The sequence below is a fragment of the Melozone crissalis genome, unplaced genomic scaffold (genome assembly GCF_028551555.1).
Source record: "Melozone crissalis strain CALT ecotype California unplaced genomic scaffold, PUWL_Pcris_2 ptg000013l_1, whole genome shotgun sequence".
Classification (NCBI taxonomy): domain Eukaryota; kingdom Metazoa; phylum Chordata; class Aves; order Passeriformes; family Passerellidae; genus Melozone; species Melozone crissalis.
Window position 1 is genome coordinate 49,422,233 of NW_026535791.1, and position 25,011 is coordinate 49,447,243.

Below are 25,011 nucleotides of genomic sequence, written 5' to 3' on the forward strand. Positions count from 1 at the left end.
TTCTCTTTAACCCTGTTTTTGCAAGCATGTCCTTATGACCCAGCACACAAATAATTTTTTGTCCTCTACCATCCCCCTAAAACCTTTATTCCTCTGACAGCTGAACTCCTCCTCCTTTCACATCTGGCTGGCAACAAGTAGGAACTGAAGCAAGTAAAAGATGGCTTGTTGTATTTTCTTCTCAATCCACTGAGTTTCAAAGTTGGACTTTTCCAAAACTATGATGGAATGCACCCTCTGGTATTACTAATCCAATGAGTTTGAGAGCTGTAGGAGCAATAAGAAGCATGAACATCAAAAAGTAGCCAGGCTCCTGCATTCTCCCTCAAGAGCCTGCCCCATTACTGTTGTCACGGGCAGCAGATTGGGCTAAACAAACCCTTCATCTGACACAGTAGGGAGATTCAACCCCACAACCAATATCAATCATGCAATGTACTCTCAATCTCTTCTTGTGATTGACTTGCAACTTCCAGAAAAGAAATATAAAGAAAAATACAAAATTTCTTTCCTTAAAAGAAATACAATTCCAAAGGGGAAGATGAAGAAAAAAACTAAACAAAAACCCAAACAAATAAACAAAAATATCAAAAACACCTTTTAATGTTGACCACCAGGATAAGAACGTAAAGATTTTTTCCCTAACCACCTTCAACTCCCCCTAAGAAGTATACCAGATACACTTCTGCTACCCTATGGAAAGCTTACTTTATGCTTGTTCTAGACTGAATCCTGTCCATCATGAAATTAAGAGAAATTTTGCACAGATTTTAAGAAATAGCAGAGGACAGCACTTTGTTGATATAATGGCATGCAGTGCAGACAGCTACTTTTAGAGAGAGCGATGTACTTTTGTGTGTAGCTGTCAACATCAACATTTAAAGACTGCACAAAACCCCCTAAAAATTATAAAAAGGTGGCAAAGGAAAAAAGCATTACTTTAGTGAATAAATCCTGATACATATCTGAGTACTTTAGTGACAAATAATTGCAAGTTTAAGCTCGAATTAAAACTACAGAGCCTGCACATGAAACACAGACAAGCTAGAGACAAGACACACAAACTGATGAAGCTAAGAGAAATAGCTGTTTCTTCTCAATATTAAGAATTAGTAACTGTCTATTAACTTCACAGAACTCCCCTAAAAGCAATGAGCTGCAGAAATGGGCTGAGGACAGTTCAGTTTGCTGTGTTATACATTGAGAGTAGAGAGCATGACTCTCAAACTGGATGAAGTGCAGGGCTATAATAAACTATTTAATAACATGAATTTATTTACAAAATTCTATAAGCAATAAAATGCCCTCCAATTTGAGCAGTTCTACTTGAAGATCTATATAATAATGGAAGAGTCATATTTCCAGCTCTTGCTGTCTAGACTGCACTGTTATGACTAGATCTCCACTGATTGCAACAGGGTGTAGACACCTCTGTGGGTGTAAAATGTACCCTCCTAAAGTATGTGCCCTGCAAAAAATCACTGTTACTGCCCACAGGGTTAGGCCATACAGGACAGCTGCTAAGGATCAGGTACCTACTTGCACACTTGTCTAGCTCATGCGGGTGTGACTGTGTTTACAGAAATACACCTCTGCCAGTCAATACCTGTCTTTACTCGACTCTTAGTGCCCCCTCCACCAAATGCAGAACAGGACAAATTAGTGGGATATCCCCCTTCTGCAAAGCAATGTATATTTTAGACAGGGAAATGTCCAAGACAGAGCCTAGGGCGATGCCAATAAAATACCTGCTGTACCTAGTGGTGGTGACAGAAGCTAAATGGTTTCCTGGAATTGTATACAAAATACTAGAGCAGTAATACTAAAGGGGTTCACCTGAATTGGACTACAGGTTAATCTGGGAGTACTGGAGTATTCCAACAATGCTTAAAGCCAGTAGATCAGTCAACAGTAATGTTTACAGACAGTAAGCAGATGACTGTGGTAATATAAATTTCACCTTACTTCATACAGCCCATCAAAGGACATCATCTGTCACACACAAGAATAAAGCAGACTGTTATTATTTGGAAGCAACAACAAAGGAAAATGGCCATTTCACCAAAATATATTGTGAGGTGCCTATGAACCAAACATGATGCTGCACAGAAAAATTACTGATCTCTCCATACAAAAATGACTGATACTTCACTTGAGAGTCACACATACTGTTTTAGTCACTTGTATTCAAGAAAGTTGATGAAAACAATCAAACAGGCCCAAAGGATACAATAAGGAAAACAGAGGGCACAAAGAGCACATCTGATGAGCAATCTGGGAAACAGTGGCTAGATGGCTGCCAAACTAGTAAAGACTGTTAAGATACTCAGTTGTTATTTATGAAGAGTAGGCAAACATGCTGAAGAAAATCATTAACCTGATAAACAACTGTCACCAGCAGAATGCATAAACTGACAAGAATATACTTTACTGGAATTAGATAAGAATTCTACAGTCTCACTTTGGCAGCAGCCCTCCTGTAAGAATACATGAAATGCAGTCTTCAAAGGCAGCATGATCAGTTTACAGGAGGGGTTACATGACACAGCTGTGTCACAGCAGGGGCCTGGAACTCAGTGTCCCTTCTGCTTTTCCCCCCAGCCACGTTAACTGGGACAGTGCACCTCCTAAGCTTAGGTACTCTCAGTTCTTTAGCTCACATATCAAATTCAAGTTCAAATTTATATCTTGTGTTTTATTCAATTGCTTAATGGCATTACATTATCATACATGCACAGGCATTATCTGCAAGACCAAAACAGTTCTGTTCACAATATATTTTGAGATAAGCTTGCAGGAGAGTGGATGCACTATCATAAAAACTGTCATAACCCATTTTAAACTTCTACCCCCCTGCATTTTTTTTTTCATTTGCTAACACACAGTGCCCCAAAGATGCTTCAGAACATCCTGGTCTTTATACTCCAACACAAGCTACACTAAGGAGATCACATGTAGGACAAACCACCACTGAAATGCACCTGTAGTTTTAAGACAATTATAAACCACAGCAAATCTACAGTTTGCTTACTGATCATGTAACTTTAGAAAAATTTTACAAAAACTATGCTAAGAAAGCAGTTTAAATCCAGTAAAATGCATGACAACTAAAAATCAAGAAATGGAGAATCTTACTAAGAATTGTGTTCTTACCTTTTCCAGGACTTAGGTTTTGGTCTATAAACACCTTAAGCTCTCCATTGGCTTCAATTAGTCCAGCCTGTTAAAGAAACAACTTTTATTAATTTTACAAACATAGATAGCCTTTTATTGGTAAAGATGAAAGGTATCTTACCAGTGGCCTCTACCACTCTCATTTTGTCACAAACCTTCACTATGTTTGGAGTATAGTACTTGTCAAATTTTAGGGTCTTGATTTTATAAATGCCACACTCTTTAGAACAAGCAGAAAATAAGTGTTCACCAACTTTGCTATTTGTGTCCTGAGCTCTTACAGTGTGTATGCACTGTTTTAACAGACAACTGCAACTACTCCTTTCTCTCTGTAGATACTACTCACCTAATACACAAGGTAAAAACATTACAGCAAAAACAGCACAGGCAGTGGAGAGTGCCTGGGCCATTCTAATCAGGAAAAATATCATTAATAAGAAATATATTGAGCCTTTCAATTATTATTTTTTTAAAGACCAGAATACAAACCTCTAAAATTAAAAAAGCTATAGGGGGACATAAGGCTTACAAAGTCATCACCATCCTTTGAGAAGTCCCACAGTAGGGATTACTTTCAAAATACTATTAATTGAATAGAGAACAGGATGCAGTAATTTCTTTGTACCTGCAGACAGAACAGTTCTGAAAAAAACCTTAATGAACACAGGACACACTGTTTCCATTTAGAAACAACAGCAAGAAAGTCAATACCTGTACTAAACCACAGTGTAGCATATGGAGTCCAGAGGCTGAAAAGTCCTGAGCTGCATTTTGTGCACTGCAGGTACACACAGGCTTCCTGACATCCCTGAGCAAGGATCAAGGGCTTTGCTGTCAGCCAAACAGCAAAACCTTCTCCATTACAAACAAGTCTACCTGAAGAGCCCGACTTGAGATCTGCCACAAGTTTGGGAAAACAAGGAAGCCACTAGATGATGCTGTGGAGCCACTGTTATCCAGGTATCTCAGACCACGGATTTCCTACCAAAGACACAGAACTTTAAGAAACAGGAAACTTCCTCTCCTCAGTGAATGGGGAGAGAAGATGATGGAGCACAGGAGACAAGCTGGAATAAAGGCATAAAGAGCAGTGGCCTGTAATGGCATGGCAGCAATGAGGACCTGGACGCACAGAGAAACCGTAAGTGGGCAGAGAGTAGAAGGGACGGATGGAATGAAAAGCCTGAGGCAGTTCTGTCCTCCATTCCCCCCTCCTAAAAAGTAACACAATAACATCATTTTAGAGAGGCTGCCACAACTTCTCAGTTGCTTCAGAACACTGCCTGTCCTCCTTGCCCACAGCAGGGATTTCTAAGAACCACTTGAACAGAGGATGGTTTTACCTCCCTGTTCCCAGGCACCAGAACTCTTTATAAGCCTCACTCTTTATCACACTCAACCACATAATTCAGAAAGGCAACAGACTACATCAGACACCTCCAAAGTAAAAGGTATACTCATCAATATGAGACCAAAATTGTGTACAGAGATGTTATTAGGGCTAATATGGCAGCATGACATTCCAGAACACTGGAACTCCATGGGAAAACATGAAGGAAAATTTTTGGCTAATGTTACCTTATGCTCCCATTCTATCTAAATTTCAAACCAGAAGTGTTAAAACACACAGGAAGTGCAGTCTCATTGTCATATTTCTTTCAATGCAGTACTTAAGTTTGTATTCCACAGCAGAAAGAGGCTTGTACTCAGGACACCTGCAAATTCTTTTTTCCATGAGAAAAAATAATCATTATAAATGAGACTGGAAAAGCATTTAATATATTGTGGTTTTGATCAGAAAACCACCAAGAAAATGGCTATTTTAATCTGTAATGTCTTTCTTTTAAGCATATGAATTTAATAATTTTCAATTATTAAATCCATTCATTGGTTTAATATGCAAAGGCAAACCTGCACCAAGTGCATGTCAGTTACAGTGATATTCCAAAACCAAATATTTAAGCTGTGATATACAGCAAATTCAAGTATTAATGCAAATCACTATTTCAGTAATTGAAATATTAGGCAATTCAGTAATCAACTACTTATTGGTTCCTTCCATTTTCTATTTATTTCGAATTAGAATGTCTCCAGTAGAATCGTTTTGATTCATTTGAAGTAAATGAACCAACATCATAGTATCAAATAATCTCATAATCTTCAAGTCTTCTTCATAATTAAAACATACAGTGAAAAAATATTACCCAAAACAATATGTAACTCCAAAAAACGTAATTTAATCTAGCATTACAAAGGTTCAGGTTAATGATACATGCCCTATATCATGCTTTTGTGACACTGAAAGTACAAAAGTCACTGAAAAACTAGAGAACATTCAGGGGAAAACACCACACTTAATCAATAAAAGAAAATAATTTGGGAAAATTTAGAGAAAAGCAATCACTGGATAACAAGCAGGAACTCCTCAGGGACTGCAATACTAATGAGCAATACAGAGGTTACAGTTCCACCACCTTTCTTCCACTGTCTTAGTAAAGGTTCACCTCTAGCAGTTAAAATGGCACATATTCAACCCCTTTGTAAGCATACACCCAGAAAGACCCCAGAAAGCTATTGGGAAAGAAAACCATGAACCCCACAGCAAAACAGAGCCCCCAGCTGCTATTATTCATAGTGAAAACTCATTTCTAGTGAAAATTCTGTTATTCCAGCCCTAGTATGCTCTTCACACTTCTGAATACACTTTTAATTCTAAGGTGAGCAAAACTTACCCCTGGTTGAAGGGACAAGTTTTGGTCAAAGAAAACTGAAAGGTAAAACTTCCTTCCCATACAGAATTCTGGGGTCTCTGTTCTGAAATGGAAACACTAGACAAAACATCTCTCTGCATGCATTTTGAGGACATTCTCCCTGTTTTGCAAGCCAGGTTATTTTGGAGGAAGCACCAGGATTACTCCCCTGGGACCCCTGTAGCACAGCGCAGAAAAGAAAGAAAATAGAGGAAAACGTGACTATGGCTCCCATGCCATATATTATAGCTGCAGATTCACAATGAACCAAAAAAAAAAAAAGAAAAACCCAAAACAGCACCAAAACCAACATCCTCCCTCCCCCCCCCAAAAAACACCCACCCAGGAAAAAGTATTGGATTTTCCCCAATGGAAAGGTAACTTTCTGTCAGGAAGAGTTCAGACATCAAGGAAATTCTATTTTCTGATGAGAAAATACACTTAGTTTTTAGGCCTTATCAAGCTACTTGTAACAAGATATTTGGATTTTTACTATTTTCCTATGTATTCTTTTTGTATTCCACAGTTTCTTCTTATCTTCTCATGATCCTCAATCTCAAAATGCGTTACATCCTTTGATGGTGATCCTGGGGCTGCTTGAAATAATAATGCTCTTTACATCTGATTTTGGAGGCTTATTAAATGCATTCAGCTTCACAATGCAGCAAAGTTTTCCTCTTTGAAGACACATGTTGGCTATGTCTACTTCTCTACAGCTACAAAAAGAAACCCCTGAAACCCTAAACAGGCAACAGATACAGATACAGCCTTCATCCTTCACACACTGCAACAAAACCAACAATGATTTAAAAAAATAGCTCTTGACATCCAACACAGCATCTAAGCTGTAATAACTTAGGATCTTCCCACAGAGCACCAGACAGGAGGGTGAAGCCCACTGCACAAATCAGTAGATCTGGTAATTCGAACTGCAGAAGCCGTGGTGGAGTGGAGATCCCAACCATCACCAAGGTTTGCTCTCAGCTCATTGTTCAGAGCTCCCAGGAAAAGAAATTAACTGAAGGGCTAAACATATAAAAAAATCACCTAAAGTTAGCTTTAGCCTGCTATGAGATCATCTGCAGTCCTAAGGACTGGGAAGTCTATTTCTGTTTTGTTTACAAGTGAAAACTGAAAAGCACTACAAGTGCCCTCAGCCTGCAAACCAGTAAACTGGGAAGTATCTTTTTGTAGGGACTGAAGTTAAACTGAAACAAAATTTTCTGAAGATGCAGAGATTTTCAGTCATTAAAAAATCCCTAAAGATTACAAGAGAATAATTTAGTATCTTACTAACAAGCTACTATTTGCAGTCTCTGAAGTTAAGCACTAGAAAATCAACATCCTTACAACAAAAATATAATTTCTTCCACAGTTTTCCAGCCTTGCAATTCAATTTGTTAATAAAAACTGGCATCAAATTATTCACTGAACCTTTAAACTAAACAGGAAAATATGCAAGGTGAATTTGGACAAAAGGACAAAGAACCTATAAAAGCAAGAAGTTTATCTGACAAAAACAAGACTGAACGAGTACATGTGCTATGTGTATCAGATTTAACCTGAGAGGCACACTGCCCCACACTACTTCAAATAAGTGTGGGGGAGAGAAGGGTGCTTTTGTGCCACAGAAATACCCCTTCTACCTTGCTCCTAAGTAATGAGCCCATTTTAAGAACACTACCTGAAAAAGGGCTGAAGGAAGAGCAAAAAGGGCAGAGATACATGAAAACAAAGGTATGTGCTATAAGGCTGATTCTCAGAACAGAAATTTTCAGTTGTTAACAGCAGATCAAACCCATAGAGCACGGAGGCACAGGACTGGGACTGACAAAGAGATACAGGTGCCAAAGATACACAAATGGTTAAAGAATGGGAGTAAGAATGGGACAGTCTGAAAATGAGACAATTTTGGGACTGGCTGGAAAGACACAGAAAATGAGCTAGAAAATCAGATGGAAGATGGCAGAATTAGGAGTTGAGGTAGAGAAACTGTGAGTCACTGAAAAAGTACAGGCAAAACAACTGATGAGAACCTAAGAGAGCTTTAATGGAACAATGAGATCAAATCCTGTGAGAGGCAGGGAAGAACATGGGAAGTGGGAAAATGAACACAACCTAAACTACAGCTGAAAGGGGAAATAAGCTGGAACTCGGACAGAGAAGTTCAAAATAAATTAGGAAAGAAGTAGAGACAGCAGAATCAGAAAATGGAGGAATTGTGAAAGAAAAGCATTTCCACCCAGAGCCTGTCAGGGCATTTGGTGCTGTTGGGTTGATGGCTGGACTTCTTGATCTCGGAGGTCTTTTCCAACCATAACAGCTCCACAATCCCACGACCAGGATGATGCCTCTGCTGTCTACAGGCATTTGCAAAGCCAATGCAAACAACCACCCATCTTGTGCAAAACTGTAACTAACTCCATCCATGATGATCCCCAATCATTTTAAAGGCAGCATGTCCAAAGGCTCCATGTCATGCCATTTTACCATGGGCTACTTTACTGACAATGCAGGGTTCCTTTTTTTGTTTGCCTTATTTCAATATCATGAAGCAACAGAAAATAAGCAAAGTTACAAAGTGGAACTGGAATAAAGCTCATAATCAGAAATAAACAACCTTATTTTAAGACTGCTTAAACAACCTTTATTCTTCTTTCATCCCTATCCATATGCAAATGTCATTTATAAGAAGATGATAATGAACTACTTTCCCCATTGGTTTCTCATCTCATGCAGGGACCAGAGCAAACGTGCTCTGGGAATGAAATATTATGCAACTACAAAAGATTATGATGAGACATCCATTTCAATTTTTTTTTGCAAAAATTAAAGGGCAATCAAGATATTAAGTAGAAGAATATTGTAGAAAAGGGCAAAAAGTTCTTAAATTTAAAACATTTGGATTTCATTTTGCAAATGAAGCCAGTGAGAACTATTCTTTACTGTATAAATTGCATAAAAACATTTGAAGTTGGGCTACAGGAGTTTGACTGTTCAAAATTCTCAGATGTGTTGTTTTACTGTGTTTTAGTAGCCTTTTTCTGGAACAGAGATAATCACATCACTTCCCCAGATCATGGCAGTATCTTCAAGATTAACGTGTCCTGCCAACCACTCAGCAATGAGCTGCACCATAGAAATGAGCTTTCCAAAGAATATTTTTGAATTTTACCTTAACTATTAAGGCACAGCCAAAGCACTAAAACAAAGGTCTGGATACCACACAATTATGAGGGCAAAAAGCTAAATACAGGTGAGAAGTTCAGTCAAACATGGTCGATACAGGCTCTGCTGATACTGCAGGTGAGCTGGACACTTAGCGGTACACAAAATGACACCCAAGGTCTCCTTTATTGCAGAATATGTCAAGACCATTAGCTTCTTGGCTTTTCTTTATGACAAGAGCAACACATCCAAAATGCAGCAAAAATTAAATTAAGAACTCACTTAGAAGACCAGTCAAATGGTGGTCCTGTCCAAGCAGCCAACAGTTCAAAAACACCTCAAGAGTGAAAAGTCACTCCATGGTGTTGGTGTTGCTTCTCACAGTTATTCAATTGCTCAAGTGATACAACCCTTGCAAAATTTAAAGCTGATGTCCCCAGCACTAACCATGAAGCTGTAAGAATGAAGCAGAATTGAATGTGAGACTCCTAGCAGTGAGTATGACATCAAAGCACTGCTTTTCCACTTTTACCACAGGAATTAAAAAGAAAATAAAATCATCATTAGTATCCTCCTGGACTAAATGACCACATGTGGAGGTACCAGCAGCAGCCACTTCCACAAGTACATCCTGCAACCACTCTAGGTTCGACCAAAAGAGCAGCCAAACCAAGACTTCAGAGCAGCTTCTTCATCAGCACCTGAACCACAGCCAAAATCAACAAATAACATTGCACAGGACCCTTCCAGAGCCCTTTGCCTCACCAACCTCCTTATCAGTGTATTACAAGGCTAGAGTGGCCCACGGTGCAACTTTCAACCAAGTCTGTGTAACCAATAATGCAATACTGGAACCCTCAGCAAATGTAATGTAACACAAGCCAGAAGCATTTGTGGGGAACATGGACCACTGTCCATCCTTAAAATCAAGTTGTCTCCTACCTGAGAACTGTTTCAATACAGACAACATTTAGCAAAGGTTGATCCATTCTTCTTCCCACTCCTCATTAGCCATAATAAATCTCCATTAATAGATAATCACTCAGTCAAATGCAAACACTAAAACAACTGATTCCCAGCATAACTTAACTTCTAAAATCTGCATTTTTGTTGAGCCTGTTGCCATCATAGTGTAGTTATTAAGTAAAATACTGCAACATACCTATATAAAGCCACTACCATTAACTGGCACATACAATTAATAAAGTTTAACACTTACAGGCTACAAGAAAATGCGTCATTTAGATAAATAAATTGGCAAGGTGACAGGCAACTTCTGAGCTGCTATTTCCTGATTTTATAATACAAACCAACATAGGAAAACAACAGCTCTGACTGCATGCCTGGAATGTATAAAAGAGAGCTTAAAGATCACTTTCCTTTTGCCTTCTTTGAAAAGGCAAATTAAAAAAATTAGCAACGTTCAAAATCCCAAACAGAGATGCCTTTTTAGATGACCTAATTTCGTAATATTATTTGATCACTAGTTTGCAAACTGCTGGACATGTTAGAACTCACTAAAGGCAAACAGAAGTAGATCAAGCTACTGAACTAAAATGATATCAAAGAAGGTGCATGACCACTTGAGATTCCTCAAAGACTTAACTTCTCTAGTCCGCCTCAACGAAGTTTCCAGTACATAACCCAAAAATAAACATAAAAGGAAAAATGCATGCTGGTATTTTAAGAAAAGTCTGAAAAATGTTCTGAAGACTTCTCAATACTTTCTAGGGATTGAAAGTGCATCATGTAAAAACGGTCCAAAATAAAGTGGTTTTCCTACTTCCACTGGGTTCTTGTTTTCAATCCATCCCAAACTTAACTTTTTTAGACTTGCTCAAGGCTGATGTAGAAACATCACATGGAAGTTACTAAAAAGTACAACTTCTGTGGTGTTCTGGCAAAAAATTAATACAAAAGCACAGATTTTGATTTTCCACAAAAACAGCAGCCCTATTAACCTAACTAGTAAAATTGTGTGAAGAAACCAGTTTGCTGTGGGTTTTTCTAAATAGTCTTTGAGCAAAATATTAGTAATACTGTGAAATAAATTCACTAGATTAAGCTACATACCTGAATGTATACTGAATAGTTAACTAAAGTAAACCACCAGCATTAATTCCCACATCTGTACATCTCTTAAACAGTAATGTCAGATCAGGTAATGAACTTTTTGCACTTTTTATGGTGTGTCCTCATATTTCCACATGTTCACAGGGCTTTCTTTGCAAAACTGGATATATCTGCCATATCTACTACTCAGTAAGATTCATGCAAGTACCATAAAAACTAAAGAGACACAGTAATTTTTATGCAAACTAAGGATCAAGAGAAAAATCCCTCATAAAATAATTCAAGCAGAAGATGACAGTAGAACATAATTTTTAAGAATAAATTAAGAAATCTAATTTTAGAACAAGCAGTTCCAAAGCCAACACTACTGTCAGTTACCTATGAAACAGTAACTCAAGAACAATTCTCAAGAAAGGTATTTTAGTCTGTAAGAAATTCTGAAGGCTAACAGTGGTATGTTGGTTTCAAAAGTTTTTCTATGTTTTTTTCCAACTTCAAGTTCTCTGTGCACAATTTATTTTTACACGGCTTGAAGCAGTCCATCCACTAATGGTGGACAGAAACAATCACAAACAACACAACTAGATAAGAATATTTAATTTATATGACTCATAGGAGAACAGAAGGAACCATACTCATCCCTTTTGTCTAGCAAAATCCCTTTCTCTTCAATATTCACTATAACACCATGCATTAGACTATCCTCAATAACAGATCCAGTTCCTGCAAGTGGTTGTATTAAGAGTACAGAAATTTGGCAGAAAATAAACTCCACTATTCCTGCTTTTTTTTCTCCTATGTAACACTGAGTCTTGGAGAAAAGATCCAGAAGTTTCTCTTTCCCTATGGCTCCTTGAGAGGCCCCAACAGTTCAGCAGTGTCAGAAGTAACTCAGGGGAGAAACATGGTCACCACAAGTTGGATCTTCAGCCATTCTACAGAAGCTGGTCCTTTAATGGTGGAAGGCACATTAACCAATACTACTAAAAAAAGTATTTAACATCTTAATTTACAGATAATTCTCAGCATATAACTGATTATAGCTGAATATAAAAGTGGCCAGAAAGCAGTGTGGAAGCAGGAAAAAAAATTAATGTATCAAATTTGCTTTCTTGCTACAGTAATTCCTTTTACTTCATTCAGTGCAGCGTCCTGGCTAGTTTTAGGCATCCAAGGGTGGACAGGTGACCGCTGCACACAGGGAACTGCTTTCCCCCCAGCTATTACCCCCATGAATCCAGGAAGGAGAACAAGTAGACTGAGGACCTTGGCTGCACATTTGGCTCCTTCAGCTCCTGCCTGGAAGGTGCCACATTTGTAAGTAGTGGAAGAGTTCACAGGAGATGAGGCAAACTCAGAGCAACACTGATTAACCAGAAAGAGGAGTTCTGCCTAAGATGGAGTCTCTGGAGACTGCCCATATGCAATGGCCAAGAAATTTCCCACACAGTGCAAATGTAAAACTGTACCAAAACCTACCGACCTCAACTTGTCACCCAGACTCTGAAAAGCAATGCAATGATCCCACTCTCAAGGTATCCAAGTCCCTGAGATACAGCAATTGCTGTTCTCCTGTCCACACCTATTTTTTCTTTTTTTTTTTTTGTTTTTTTTTTTTTATTGCACAAACAGTAAAGTCTTTCTAGGAACTAAGGTGTCCTGAATTGAATGTGATATACCACATCTGCCTGATTCTGTTAGAACTGCTTCTTAGCTGCACTGGTGCTCATAAACTCAAAAATGGCTGTGCTTATTGCTATTACCAGATCACACTGGAAAATAAGTGCTTCTTTTTTTTGTCCTTTATCTTTACTGCACTTCAGATACCCTACCCAAAACATAAATTGATATACCCATGGATACTTTAACCTTCACAAGCCAGTATTTCTTTTTACATTACCACTTTTCAAGTTATCCAGCTACAACATTATGATTATGCACTTAAACTCCACCTGCAGGCTCTTAATTAAGGTGCTATGTATGAATGAATCCTTTCCCCCCCACCTCACAGCTTCCTGACTACTGCTGAGGAAATCAAAGTATTTTGCATAAAACCCCAAAATATAAATGAAAAAAAAAAATTAAAATCAATGTTTTGCTTCTTATTTTCTCTTGATTGTATGCTCTGCAAAGCATTAGAGAGATCCATTTTAAAGTAATACTTCACAGAATTTAGAGACCTGGACCATATAGTTCATAAACATTATTTTGCTAGCTTATCTGATCACTACTTTTGCAATTCTTTAATACTTTATAAGGGATGCACACCTCAGCTGCACTCCCAGGCTGGAGCACTCTGAACATGCCTGGCCATGGAAATGCCACCTGAAGCCCACACTGAGGACTGTAGCAGCACAGCCCTTCCCACAGTTTAGCCACCTCAGCTCTGCTGAGAAAAAGGGAACGAAGGGGCAGGAGCAATCATCAACTATGCCATCTTCTTCACCACTGCATCTCACAGACAGTTAGAGCACTGGATGGGTGACATGGCAGAACCACAAGCCATTCATCACAGCAATATTTTCACATCAGAATGTTTAAATTTACAGCAACACGGGTTTTCAGAGACTCAGTGCCCAGAAATTTAGTGATACTGTCTGTATCATGCTGAATTCCATTATTCTGCTTGAAAAAGAACTTGGACTTTGAAAAAAAATATGGAAATATATTTCTTCCCTTCTGAAAATTAAAGTGTTATACCAATTAACATCTCTATGTTATAGCATTAAACCACAATTCATAGAGGCCATATTCAGACCTAGAAATTTAAAACTCCCCAACACTCACTACACATTTTAGGTGTCATGTAATGGTGGGCACAGTCTGCAAAAAGGTAAGCAGTTCATATTTCTTCCCTGAGGCAGGTTTGAAGTATATGTAGATGTTTTTAAGAACAGGTTAGACAATATGCAGTTAAGATTTCATACCCTTTCTAGCTACCCTGCTCCAGTGCTCAAGTACACTTAAAATTTTGCCTAAAACCTGACCTAGATTTTCATTTTTCCAAATTCAGTTTATTACTTCTTTAATAAATATATCGAAAGCAATTTCTTTTTGGCTCTGTAGCACCTTCTCTCATTTCTTAAGTTTACTATGAGGTTGGTTATTCCTTCCTTTCTTCCTTAATTACTCTCTTTCCTAGAATAAGCTAGATCTTTCAAAAATAAGGTTTGTTCTTAAGCAGGACATTCATCTGTATTTCCAGGTGCTAGCAACTCTTCACTTAGGTGATCTCTCTCCCAAAAGCTAATATTAAACAAATGCACTTTGGTATCTCAATTACTTTGAACTGTTTCAATTTCATCTCCTAGTCTAACACCCTCCACTTTCGTTTTCTTCCCGTTTATATGGCCTATCATTCCCTGAACTCTGCTATCTGTCATGTACTTGGCCACCCTTATCTCTTCCAGGCAAGCTTTCAGTGACTACGTAGGTCTGGTTGCTTCTCCACACATGAAGATGTTTTTCAGCTGAACTGCTAGAATTTCCTACAGGATTATTTTTTAAACCAATCACTCTTTCATGGAAATCCCTGCTATTTGAAGGCTGCAGTATTCCACAGGCTGCAACCTGCTGTCTAACTCAATGAGTTGTGTCACTTTTCTTGCATGCTGTTGTTTTTTAGGGATTTTGGGTTTTTTTGAAAGGGAAGATATGATCTAATTTGAGTACAGACTAGCATATTATCTTATTTTCAATAAGAAAATATGAAAGCCCAATTATACTAGGTATGAACAATGACTGACATCTTAAAGGCAGAATAAACTGAAATTTTTTAATGAGTATTGGAAGGGGTGAAGAGCAAACATGCTCCATGAGGCAGGTCACAGAATGGAAGCTGCAAGCCTTAACGACAGCAGCAATGGAAATCTATGGTGAAAGTTCCCAAACCTGGCTTTTACAGACACTAACGAGCATCTTTTGGTAGACAGAGATAAACAATGAATGCATATGGAGAATGAACCATCTTCCCTCAAATGTCTGATGCCTTCCTGAACTCAAGAAAGGACACGTTAGTTGACAATGGTAGTCAAGACAGCCCTGCCATCTGAACAACACGTGCTGGGTTTTTTCCAATCCAATCCAAACCCAAGCTCTTTCAGTGTTCAATATGAAAGCACATAATGACAACGGCCCAAGTGCTGTTATTAGCATAGGGAATTCTCAAGATTAATCACTCTGAAAAAATGGCAGCAGATCTGAAGCTAGTTTACGCTGTCTACAGGAAAACAGCCTAGAATTGATGCACAGCATAGATTAAGTTCCACATATTCATTAATGCCAGCTATTATAAAGCATGACCCCATTTGCTTTTGTTAATAAAAACATTTTATGCTTCCACATTGTATGTACTACAAATATACTTACATCTTTTGCCATGTTACCAAAGACTAAAAACCAGTCGTCTTAAAATCTTGATGGCTGCAGGACACAGGGACAATACTATTTTCTGGAAAGCAGAAAGCAAAGACAGCACCAGCTATAAAAAATGAAAGGAGGGAAAGTTTTCACAATTGAAATTATTGAATAGTACCAAGTACAATTTAGGTTTCTTTTTGGAAAAAAACCCCACGTTTTTAAAAAGGGAAAAGTTTCCCATCATCACCTTTTCGTCCCTGGAGCCCCACGCTCACGTGCGGGGGGCACTGCTTTCCCGACGGCGGGGGAGAGCCGTGCCCGGGCAGAGCGAGCCCTTCCCCCGCCCGTGCCCGATCCCACGCGAGGCCGGTCCCTGTCCAGCTGCGCCCCTTCCAGCACCGAGCGCGGGCAGCGAGCACGGCCTCCTGCTCCTCCCCACCCCCATTTCCAGCAGCAGGCACAAGTAGGCCCCAGGGGCAGCTCCCCCCGGGGCCTTCCAGCCCCGCTTTTCTCCTCCTCCTCCTCGCCGGCGGACGGGCCGCGGCCGCACCGGGCGCCACAGACCGGCGGCCGCCCCTGCGCCCCGGGCACCCCGCGCCCGCCCGCGCCCCCCGACCGGGGCCTCACCGCCCGGGCAGAGCCCTGAGCCCCGCGCCGCCTCCCCCCGGCAGCGAGGGGCCGCGCTAATCGCCTCGGCGGCGGCGGGGGCGCGGGCAAGGGGGGACGCGCCCGGCGGCACCGCCGGCGGCCGCGGGGGGAAGGGGCGGCGGGCGGAGTGCGGGTCCGCGCCGTCCCCATCCCCATCGCGCCTCGACCCGCCGCCGGCGGCGCCCCCCGCCGCCGTCCCACGCAAGCCCCGGTGCTCCCATCCTCGGGTGCGGGCTGCCCGCACCTGAGCGGCCGAAGGCAGAGAGAGCCGGCTCCATCCCCCGCCGCCGCCCCGAGACAGGGACCCGGAGCGCGGAGCGGGAGCACCCCCCGCCCGCCGCCGCCGCGCTGCTGCCGCCGCTTCTGCTGCTGCCGCTGCGGAGGCGCCCGACTGCACATGTGCGGCGGCTGCGCGGGCCTGGCGGGAGGGGGCAGGGGCGGGGGGAGGCGGCGGGACACCGACATCGGCAGCCCGGGAACAGGGGAGGGAAGCGGGGAGGGAGGAGAGGGCACCGGCAGGGACCGCCTTCCCGCGCTCCGGGGGAGGGGGTGCAGGCAGAAGAGGCCGGCGGGGCAAGAGGGTCTCCCCCGGCGGGCTGTCACTTCCCAGCGCGCCTCTGCCCCCGCCGGCCGCCAGCCTGCCAGCCCGCGGGTCTCTCTGCCGGCCGCCCCCGCACGCCGTGGCCCCGCACGCCGCGGACCCGCACACCTGCCCAGCGCCGCTGCCGCCGAGGGGCTGCCGGCGGGAATGGGGGCGATGCGGGTAAACGAGGGGGGACGAGCGAGCGCAGCGCTGCCCCCCCACCCTCCCACGGACCCTGCGCGCGCGACCCCGCCACTCTTCCCCCGTCTCTTTTTTTTCTTTTCTTTAAATAAAATTTAAAAAAAAAAAAATTGAAACTTACACTTTTGTGCGTCCCCCTGACGCTGCGCGCTGACGTCACGGGCGCGGCGCGCCTCGCACGGGCACACGCGGAGCGGCCAAGCCAACCCGCCCGCCCGCCGCTCCAAGGCGCGGAGGGAGCCGGGCATGGAGCATGCGCGGGATTTTCGCGCCTTCTTCCGACTCCCCGCCCGCCCCGCGGTGCCGCGCGGTGCCCGCGGGCGCGGCCGTGCTGCCGGCGTGGAGCGGGACCCGGCCGGGCAGGGCCGTGCGGTTTGGTTGCCACAACATCCTGCTGCCAGCGCTTCCTCATCGCGCTCTGTCCGGCCGTTAGTCGAGCAAAGTTTCGCTTGCAGCGATCGTTGCTAAAATTAGGGATTTTGTGGTAATCCAAGCGAAAGTTTTCCTTCGGGCGGTTGCAGCTCTTAACCTTGCACCCAAAACTAAAAAGCACCTCGGGGCGCTGCAGCCTCTGCGAGCAATGACGACCGCAGGAACAGAGCATGTTAGCGAGGGTTATGTGATGTAATTACATCGTTGTCCTGTAAGTTTTGGGGAAAAAAACCCAAAACCTGCAGCGTTGCTGGGGGGCTGCAAAGAAAGAGCCGTAATAGGGGGAATTGCGGGAGAGCAAGGAAAGCTCCAGAGTCGTGCGGCTCACAGGGTGGATGCAAGGCTGCTCGATGGGGAGGGAGGAAGCTACACACAGTTCTGCACGGTACAAGGTTGCTCACTCAACGAAGAGGGGAGCAGGAAGTAAAAGGCTCGTCCTTTCGCTAAATTCATGCTGCTTCCTGGGAACGAAGGCTAGCTGGGAATAGAACACACCACCGCAGAGCCGCTACATTGCAGGAGCAGACAAACCCAGCAGAGAGGGTGCTGCAGGAGATGCTTTTCACGAGTCCATGAGATTCGCATTCATTTTCACATCTCTGTTGTTTGGTTTCTTTTTTTTTTTTTAAGACGTTGAATTGTTGTGCTTTACAGTAATAATGAAACACTACGTTCATTTTCCTGATAAATAGCAATCTTTGGAGTTTTTTATTAACAATGCCCCCCTCTTTCCCCTTCCCCCCCCCCGTGCTGCTCTAGGTTATAACCCCATTTCTTCATTCCTCTTGATTAAGCTTGAAGGCATTTGCCATCGAAGAAAGAAGGTGATAATGAAATTGTGTTTGTAACATTATAACTTTTCAGAAAGCAGCAAAAACTTTCACACACAAAACCCATAAACCAGCTGCAGAAAAAAATTGCTTCCTGAAAGACATCTCCAGTTGATAGTGCCGCTCTCCACCTTCCAGGTCATATACACTGTGCCTAAGGGTTCAAACCGTCTGTGTATCTCACGTCCCTACCCACCCACCTCCCGCTCTTTTGTTTTACATTAATTCCTGTAGGAAAAACACTTGCGAGTCAACAGAACAAGCACAAACAAGGAGTGTCCCAGTTTGCTAGAATTTATTTTGATACATACTAACTGCCCAAACACGCCCAACTCTTGGGTAGTGGATTTTTTTTTTCCTTCAGCCGAGGGTTGTTCACAACTAATATGAAGTGTTTGTACCAGTGAAAAAATTTTCAACACTTCTCTAATCTCTGAGCACACCTTTTGCAGGTATTTTGGAGCTTTAGGATTTCGTTTGTGATAGTAGTAGTGGCAGGCTATTCCACTTCAGAGTTTTCTGGGGAGTACCTCTCCCTTTTAAGGGTTCACGAAAAGCAGAACAGATCATAACTTTAAACAGCACCAGCGCGGCAGGAGTGCATGACAGACGCGAGGAAATTGTCTCAAGAGGTCATGGAGTCTACAGGCAGAAAGCTTCCACAGATGCCAGAGGAAATGCCCGGGAACAGGGAGCCATGCAATCTGAAAGCTGTGATCTGTGCAAACTCATGACTTAATTAAAGATCTCATGTCACCTGACCACCTTGTCAGCATCTGGCCTCGTCGGGAAGTACTACCTCCCAACTCTCAAATTTCCACTCTATTTTAGGAAATAAGAAATTCAGCTTGGTACCATAACTGAAAATTTTACTACTCTCTGATCGAGGTTTTTCCCACAAGGCAGGATCACTTATCCCTAGGTCACTCTTGTCACAACGTTGTCAGTTTGTTGTCTCCAGCCAGAAGGTTTTCCCAGTCCCACTGTCTCCAAAGTGTCGGTAATCCCAAGCCGGCAGTGGTGATCACCCAGCAGAGGTGGTGGCAGAACCCAAGTGGCAAATCTCCTGGGCTGCTGAGTGAAGTTGGTAGAGACGTGCCTTGCCCTCCTGCCCTTAGGGGTTGAGTGGGCTGCACACCTCGGAGCTCTGAGGACATCTCCGTGTTCTTCCTTCTCCCTGCAGCAGCTGTGCGGCTCCCTCGTTGTCAGGTCATCAACACAGGATGTCTGATACTTTGCTGCTCCTTACAAGCTATTGCATTTCCCACAAAATAGCAGCGCTGTTAGTGTGGCTTGCCTCTTGTCATTCAGGGATCCCGTTTCCTCCACCTTTGGCATTGCCCACATGCTGGAACACTGCCAGGACTGGTTACTGAGCAGAACTATGGATTCCTTCCCTAGACAAACCCCAGGAGTGCTTTTGTGGTTAGACTGTTCCTGGGTTCGTTCCAACAGGCAAGACCACACTAGATTTCTCACCCTCTCCATCAAGCATCATCGTACAGCAATATTCTGTCATGCAAGGCACCCCCACATCTTCCTGCCTGCAAAGCTCAGGATGTCCAATCATAAAACAAGTGAAGTACAAGGCTTTGTGAGGATGTTTTCCCTCATATTTGAGAACGATAGGAAGTATAGATTCTTACAGCTATGTAGTGCCATGGACTCAGTCCACCATCACCACATTCTTGAGCCATCCTAGACCTTCATCAGTCACAATTTCAGGGAACCACCTCACAGCTCCCACAAATACCTTCCTACTGACAAACTGAAGCCACCTGCTCTGTATGATAAGCCACAAGTAGGGTGGTTGTGGGTCCATACACACCAATCTGACCCCGGGCCAGGGAAATGGCTCACAAAGCATAGCCCACATGGCCAGCTTTTAAACTGCTTTGGTTCCTTTATTGTCACAGAATTATCAAGGATAGCAATTAAGAGGTAACACACAAGAACTCAAATTTTCAGAAAGCCATGCCAAATAAGCACAGCTAAATCCACCTACAAAATAAATGAAACCCCTCCCTTAAAAAAAAAATCCTGAATCTCGACCCCAAAATAGGTTAGCTGAATGAGTTGCAATTCAAGCATAGAGCAGACCTCCCTTTTCACTCCCTTAAGTTCAGCTTGACCATAGGAATATCCTGTCATCACTTAATGAGGCTTCTGCTCTGTATCAGCTTTTCTGTATTAAAATGATATTTAACTGATCATTAGTTAATGAATGAGACAGAACCACTGTCCAACAAGCTGGAACAAGAATTTCCAGGAAAGACAAATCAGTAGATTTTCCTTTCAGGGCTTCTGGAACTCTGCTTTAATTTTATCTGCCTGACACAAAAAGAGAATATTCCACAGTACAAGCATAAGGTTTCTGAAAAGCTGCAATTATATCTAAGTGGGCTGGTTATGCAATATTCTCCCCATTTTTCATACAGGAATGAGTGATCATTCACGAATAAGGTCTGTTGTTTCTGTCCTAAGATCATATCATGAGACTACCCCATTTGGACATGGAATTATGCATGGAGCCATTATTTGCATTTCACAAAATATTTACAGTATTTCAATATACCTCCAGATTTCTATGAGGCAATCTCAAATGTCTGATTGCAAACAAACTTACCATATGTCTGTTAAGATTACTAATTTGCACTTACATCTAATATTGAACCAGGCAATCCAAATCTGTGTCAATAAAGAGGCACAGAACACTGGTACTCACACTAATAGATAACTATTTATCTTCCCCCAGTTCTCCTAAAGCCTAGCCAAGTTGTCCTGGTTTTGGCCAGGACAGAGCTTTTTCACAGTAGGCATGAGAAGGTGGAACCTGGAGTGCTGTGGGCATGTGTTACCTTGTTATTATAAACTATCCCACCTCACTGCCAGAGGCAGGGAAAAGGGGCTCCCTCTCTTAGTTTCAGGACGAAACTGGTGGGGAACTGTTGTTGTCCAGGGCTCCTCCTTGTACAATTTTGTTATTAATATTGTTGCTGTTACTGTTTTTCTTATCTCATCGCTGTTTCCAGTAAATGGTGCTTATCTCAACACACAATCTTTGCCTTTTGTGCTTCCAACTGGGGGGAGAGGGGAAACAACTGACAGGGTAGTGGTGGTGAGAGCACTAAATTGGGGAATACCATTCCTAAACCATGACAAAGTTTATTTAGGAGAGGACTGAGAGAGATGAGGCAACCAGTAATGTATCTAGACGCTTGCTTTCCTTTTTTGAACATGGTACCAAACGAGCTTTTCACCCAAATATTTTAAAAGATATTAAGGAAAATATTTTATTTCTTTTAGGAGACACAAACCATCAGTATTTCCTAGTCTCTTTCCTGACTTTTAAAGAGTTTTCTGGAGAACTACAACTACCCACAGCAATTTATTTAGATAAAAGTTTGACTCATCACAGTTGCAATACGTCATATAATTGCTTCAAGGGCTAACTAAGTGATATAATGGAAACCATACAGAGGTCTCTACCATGACCTGTCATACATTTTTCCCTGTGAAACAGGTGGCAAACTATGTGTGAAATAAGCATCTTTCAAAGCCAAAATGAAGCATTTAGGAGAGATGCTTGTATTTCACGCAGAAACACAGAGCTAGGTGAGTGGACAGAGTGGATAGGACAGTTAAGAAACAAATTATTTCAGTGAGGTACCTGTAAAAGTGTAAAAGGTCTGAGCTAGCAGACTGTTAAGTGGAACCATAAAACCTGAACTGCTCCTCTATTTTGAATAAAAATATTGAAATATAGCAAAAAATCAGTTGAGTTTCTTTTCTGTTATAGATTAATTTTATTTAAAAATATTTATAGAGCAGCTTTTTGTTCTGCATTTGTCTGTTTTGTGACAACTTTTGAAACCATTTAAGGGGAGGTGGATTTGCCATACATTCCTTCAATCTTTATGAAGCATAAGTGCCTAGAGGGAAAGCCCCAAATCCAGTGAGCAAGAACTCAAATATTATGATCTCTACCCTGTCCCACCAGCACATACACACTCCAGAGTAGTCCAAGTTTCATCTGGACAAGCCCAGCAGATGTCAGAGAAAACACAGAAGAAACTGAGGCTGCTACAGGGCAAAAAGGTACAGAGCACAAAGATCCATCCAAAGCTTTGTGTTGCTACTTGGAGGACAACTTTGATTTTAATTGACAATTTAAACCTCATAGCATGCATTTTTCTAACAATTTTGTGGGTATCAATGTTACTTCAGATGACACTGCAATACTGACCTGAAGTGTTAATGTATCTTAAATAGTATTGGTTTTAGCAGATGAACCTCAAGAAGATTCTTAAATGCTTTGTCACAGAGTAGACTATAGCCTATGAGTAAGCTTTCTCTATGACACTTAAATAATGGGCTTTTACAAGACCTATCTCACTACATACAACATTTTAAAGAAAAAACACATTTAAGATCACATTCAAAACACTGTTTGCTAAAATATCATGGTATTTTAAAGAGACTAACAATTTATTCAATGTAAATGTAACTTAAAAGGTCATGGGGTTGCAAATACACATCCAGTCTGCCATTTCCAGTTTTCTGCAAGTTAATTTACTTAAAATAATTTCAAATCTAGAATAGTGTCAACTAAGATCCAACCTCCAAGGTTGCAGAAGTACTATTTTTCCACATCTAATTGAAATTACACTTCCCAGTGTAATTTATTTTTTATTTAAAAGAAAACACCCCTGTAAACCATTACTGTAGCAGCAGTTAGCAACAAGAATAGGTAACAACTGTCAGTCTGCAAACATAAATTATGCCCTTTCTTACTGTCAATTTTTAGTCAAATATGTAAATAAATACAAGAGCTAACACAAAATATACCACTATAAGAAAATACATTATATGCTGCAATTTGAAATAAAATATCATGCAGTACTGGCTGCATGAACTGGAATATGTAATTAACTGCTTGGAACTGTTTGCTAAACAGTTAAACCTTTTCTTTGTGCAGAGGATCACACTTTTATTAACCATCAGAAATTTGGTTTGTAGTTAATTTTATACTGCTATATTAAAATCATAAATGTGAAAATGACTTAAGTCATTTAGTGAAAGAAGATACCATAGGCACCATAATATATATATATATCGTTTTTTCCTTTTTGAACAAAATCTGGTGATGAACCAGCATTAACAGGATGAAAATTAAAAGGCACATTCAGGCAAAAGAAATATTAAACAGAGTTTGCATGAGACTATATTTAAAAAAAATAATTTATGCTCTGAATAACAGATTGGATCAGAAACAAATGTTCTAGTAGATTCCAATCAGTCAAAGTAAATTTTGTAAAAGGTGTGCAATTCATATTATGCAATTATTTTTTAGTACTGAATTTTGTTTTAAGGTCAGTATAAGGCTTATAACCAAGTGCTTATTAAGAGGACTGACTACTCAACAGGTCTTGTTTTCTGAGTGCATAGAAATACAATGAGCAATGAAGATGTTTTCCTTGCAAGAGGACATATCCTTCAATTTGTGCAAATCTTGATCAAGTACTTGAGCGTCTTTCAGGTCTCGGAACACATTTCATAATTGCAGCTCTCCACAGGGCAGGGGCAAGTAAAAGGCTTAGAGTAGTCACACTCAGAATAAGAAGATAGACCTGCAAAAGGCAAATAAAAGCCATTACTTCTCTTGATTACATAACAGTAGAAAGAAGTTTGAGGAGATTAGGCTCTTCTAGACCATATTTTCAAGAGACTTCACCTGTCTTCCTAAGCAACTTTGCATATTGCTACAAAAGCAAACAATACATGCTCAAATAATCTAATTACCTGTTTACCTGGTGTGAAGATACAATTGCAAAAACATCATAATGAGCTTATAAAAAACCAATTGTTTTTATGTGAAGTGATCAATTTTGAAAATTAAGTATTTGTTAAAAAGTCAAAGGCCAATTATCACTTTATTTAAAAAGCAAAATGAAAATCCTGAAACTAACAAACCAAACAAAAAAGACCCCCAACCAATCAAACAAATAAAAAACCTCACCACCACCACTCTAAACTATTCTGGTTTAATGATATAATGGCAAAGTTCACTGCTAGCTCACTCATCAACAGAAAAAAGCAAGCATAAATCCCTTTAAGTCATACCATACATCTTCTGAAAAAAAAAAAAGAGATCCTAACTACATAGTTTGAATAAGTCTTAGATAAAAGTGGCAGGAAGTAGTTTTGAGGTCTCAAGCAAAAGAATGAGTTCAGGAAATTTCAGAGGTATACAAACCTATACCTTAGATAATCATGTGAGAGCAGAAAAAAATGAAAGCCTAAAAGCTTCCAAGCTCAGTGGGTGGGCCCCTAAACTGGTTCTGTGATCACATACAGATATCTTGAAACTCTATGCAAACATGCAATATTTGTAACTCTTAATTATATGAAGGAGTGAACATGAAAGTGAATCACCTTTACCTACAAGTGAACAGCATAGTGTAAGTTTTTCAGATGTGCTTTATTTGGAATTGGTTCCAACACTATTCAGTTCACTTGATCAATGAAAATGAAAAACTCAGAGCACCAGGAGAGCATTTTTGTGAGCAGAAGCACAGAGGATAAAGCAGCTAGTACTAGAAAGTGAGGCCAGTTCCTGTATCTCTATAGCCATAATTTACCTAATTTCATAAATCAGATTATCTTAAAAAAAAAAAAAGTAACATTCTCACAGGTTCAGTATAAAACTTAGTTTAAGGCTTCTTTCCCAGGGGACTTTTTTCATGACTACAAAAAACATTGGTTATTTTTTCTGTGGAGGATTTAAAATGAA

General features: G+C 41.1%; 2 protein-coding genes across 6 annotated transcripts in view; both read right to left on the reverse strand.

Moving 5' to 3' along the window:
* The window catches only part of TFDP1 (transcription factor Dp-1), a 37,618-nt gene extending 20,487 nt beyond the window's left edge, over window positions 1-17,131 (reverse strand). For 2 of the 5 annotated variants that reach the window (XM_054271850.1, XM_054271846.1), the window contains exons 1-3: window positions 16,417-16,546; window positions 15,534-15,615; window positions 3,154-3,220 (exon numbers count right to left, since the gene is read on the reverse strand). In XM_054271850.1, coding sequence (XP_054127825.1) covers window positions 3,154-3,220; window positions 15,534-15,545 — 79 coding nt within the window. In that variant the 5' untranslated portion in view covers window positions 15,546-15,615; window positions 16,417-16,546. Of the gene's footprint in view, window positions 1-3,153; window positions 3,221-15,533; window positions 15,646-16,416; window positions 16,547-17,077 lie in introns of those variants that run through there. The other 3 variants (XM_054271849.1, XM_054271848.1, XM_054271847.1) reach the window with 3 other exon arrangements.
* A 4,354-nt stretch (window positions 17,132-21,485) lies between these two features.
* TMCO3 (transmembrane and coiled-coil domains 3) overlaps window positions 21,486-25,011 on the reverse strand; it is a 34,171-nt gene continuing 30,645 nt past the window's right edge. Inside the window, exon 13 of the mRNA XM_054271686.1 lies at window positions 21,486-23,848. Coding sequence (XP_054127661.1) covers window positions 23,735-23,848 — 114 coding nt within the window. The 3' untranslated portion in view covers window positions 21,486-23,734. The remainder of the gene's footprint in view (window positions 23,849-25,011) is intronic.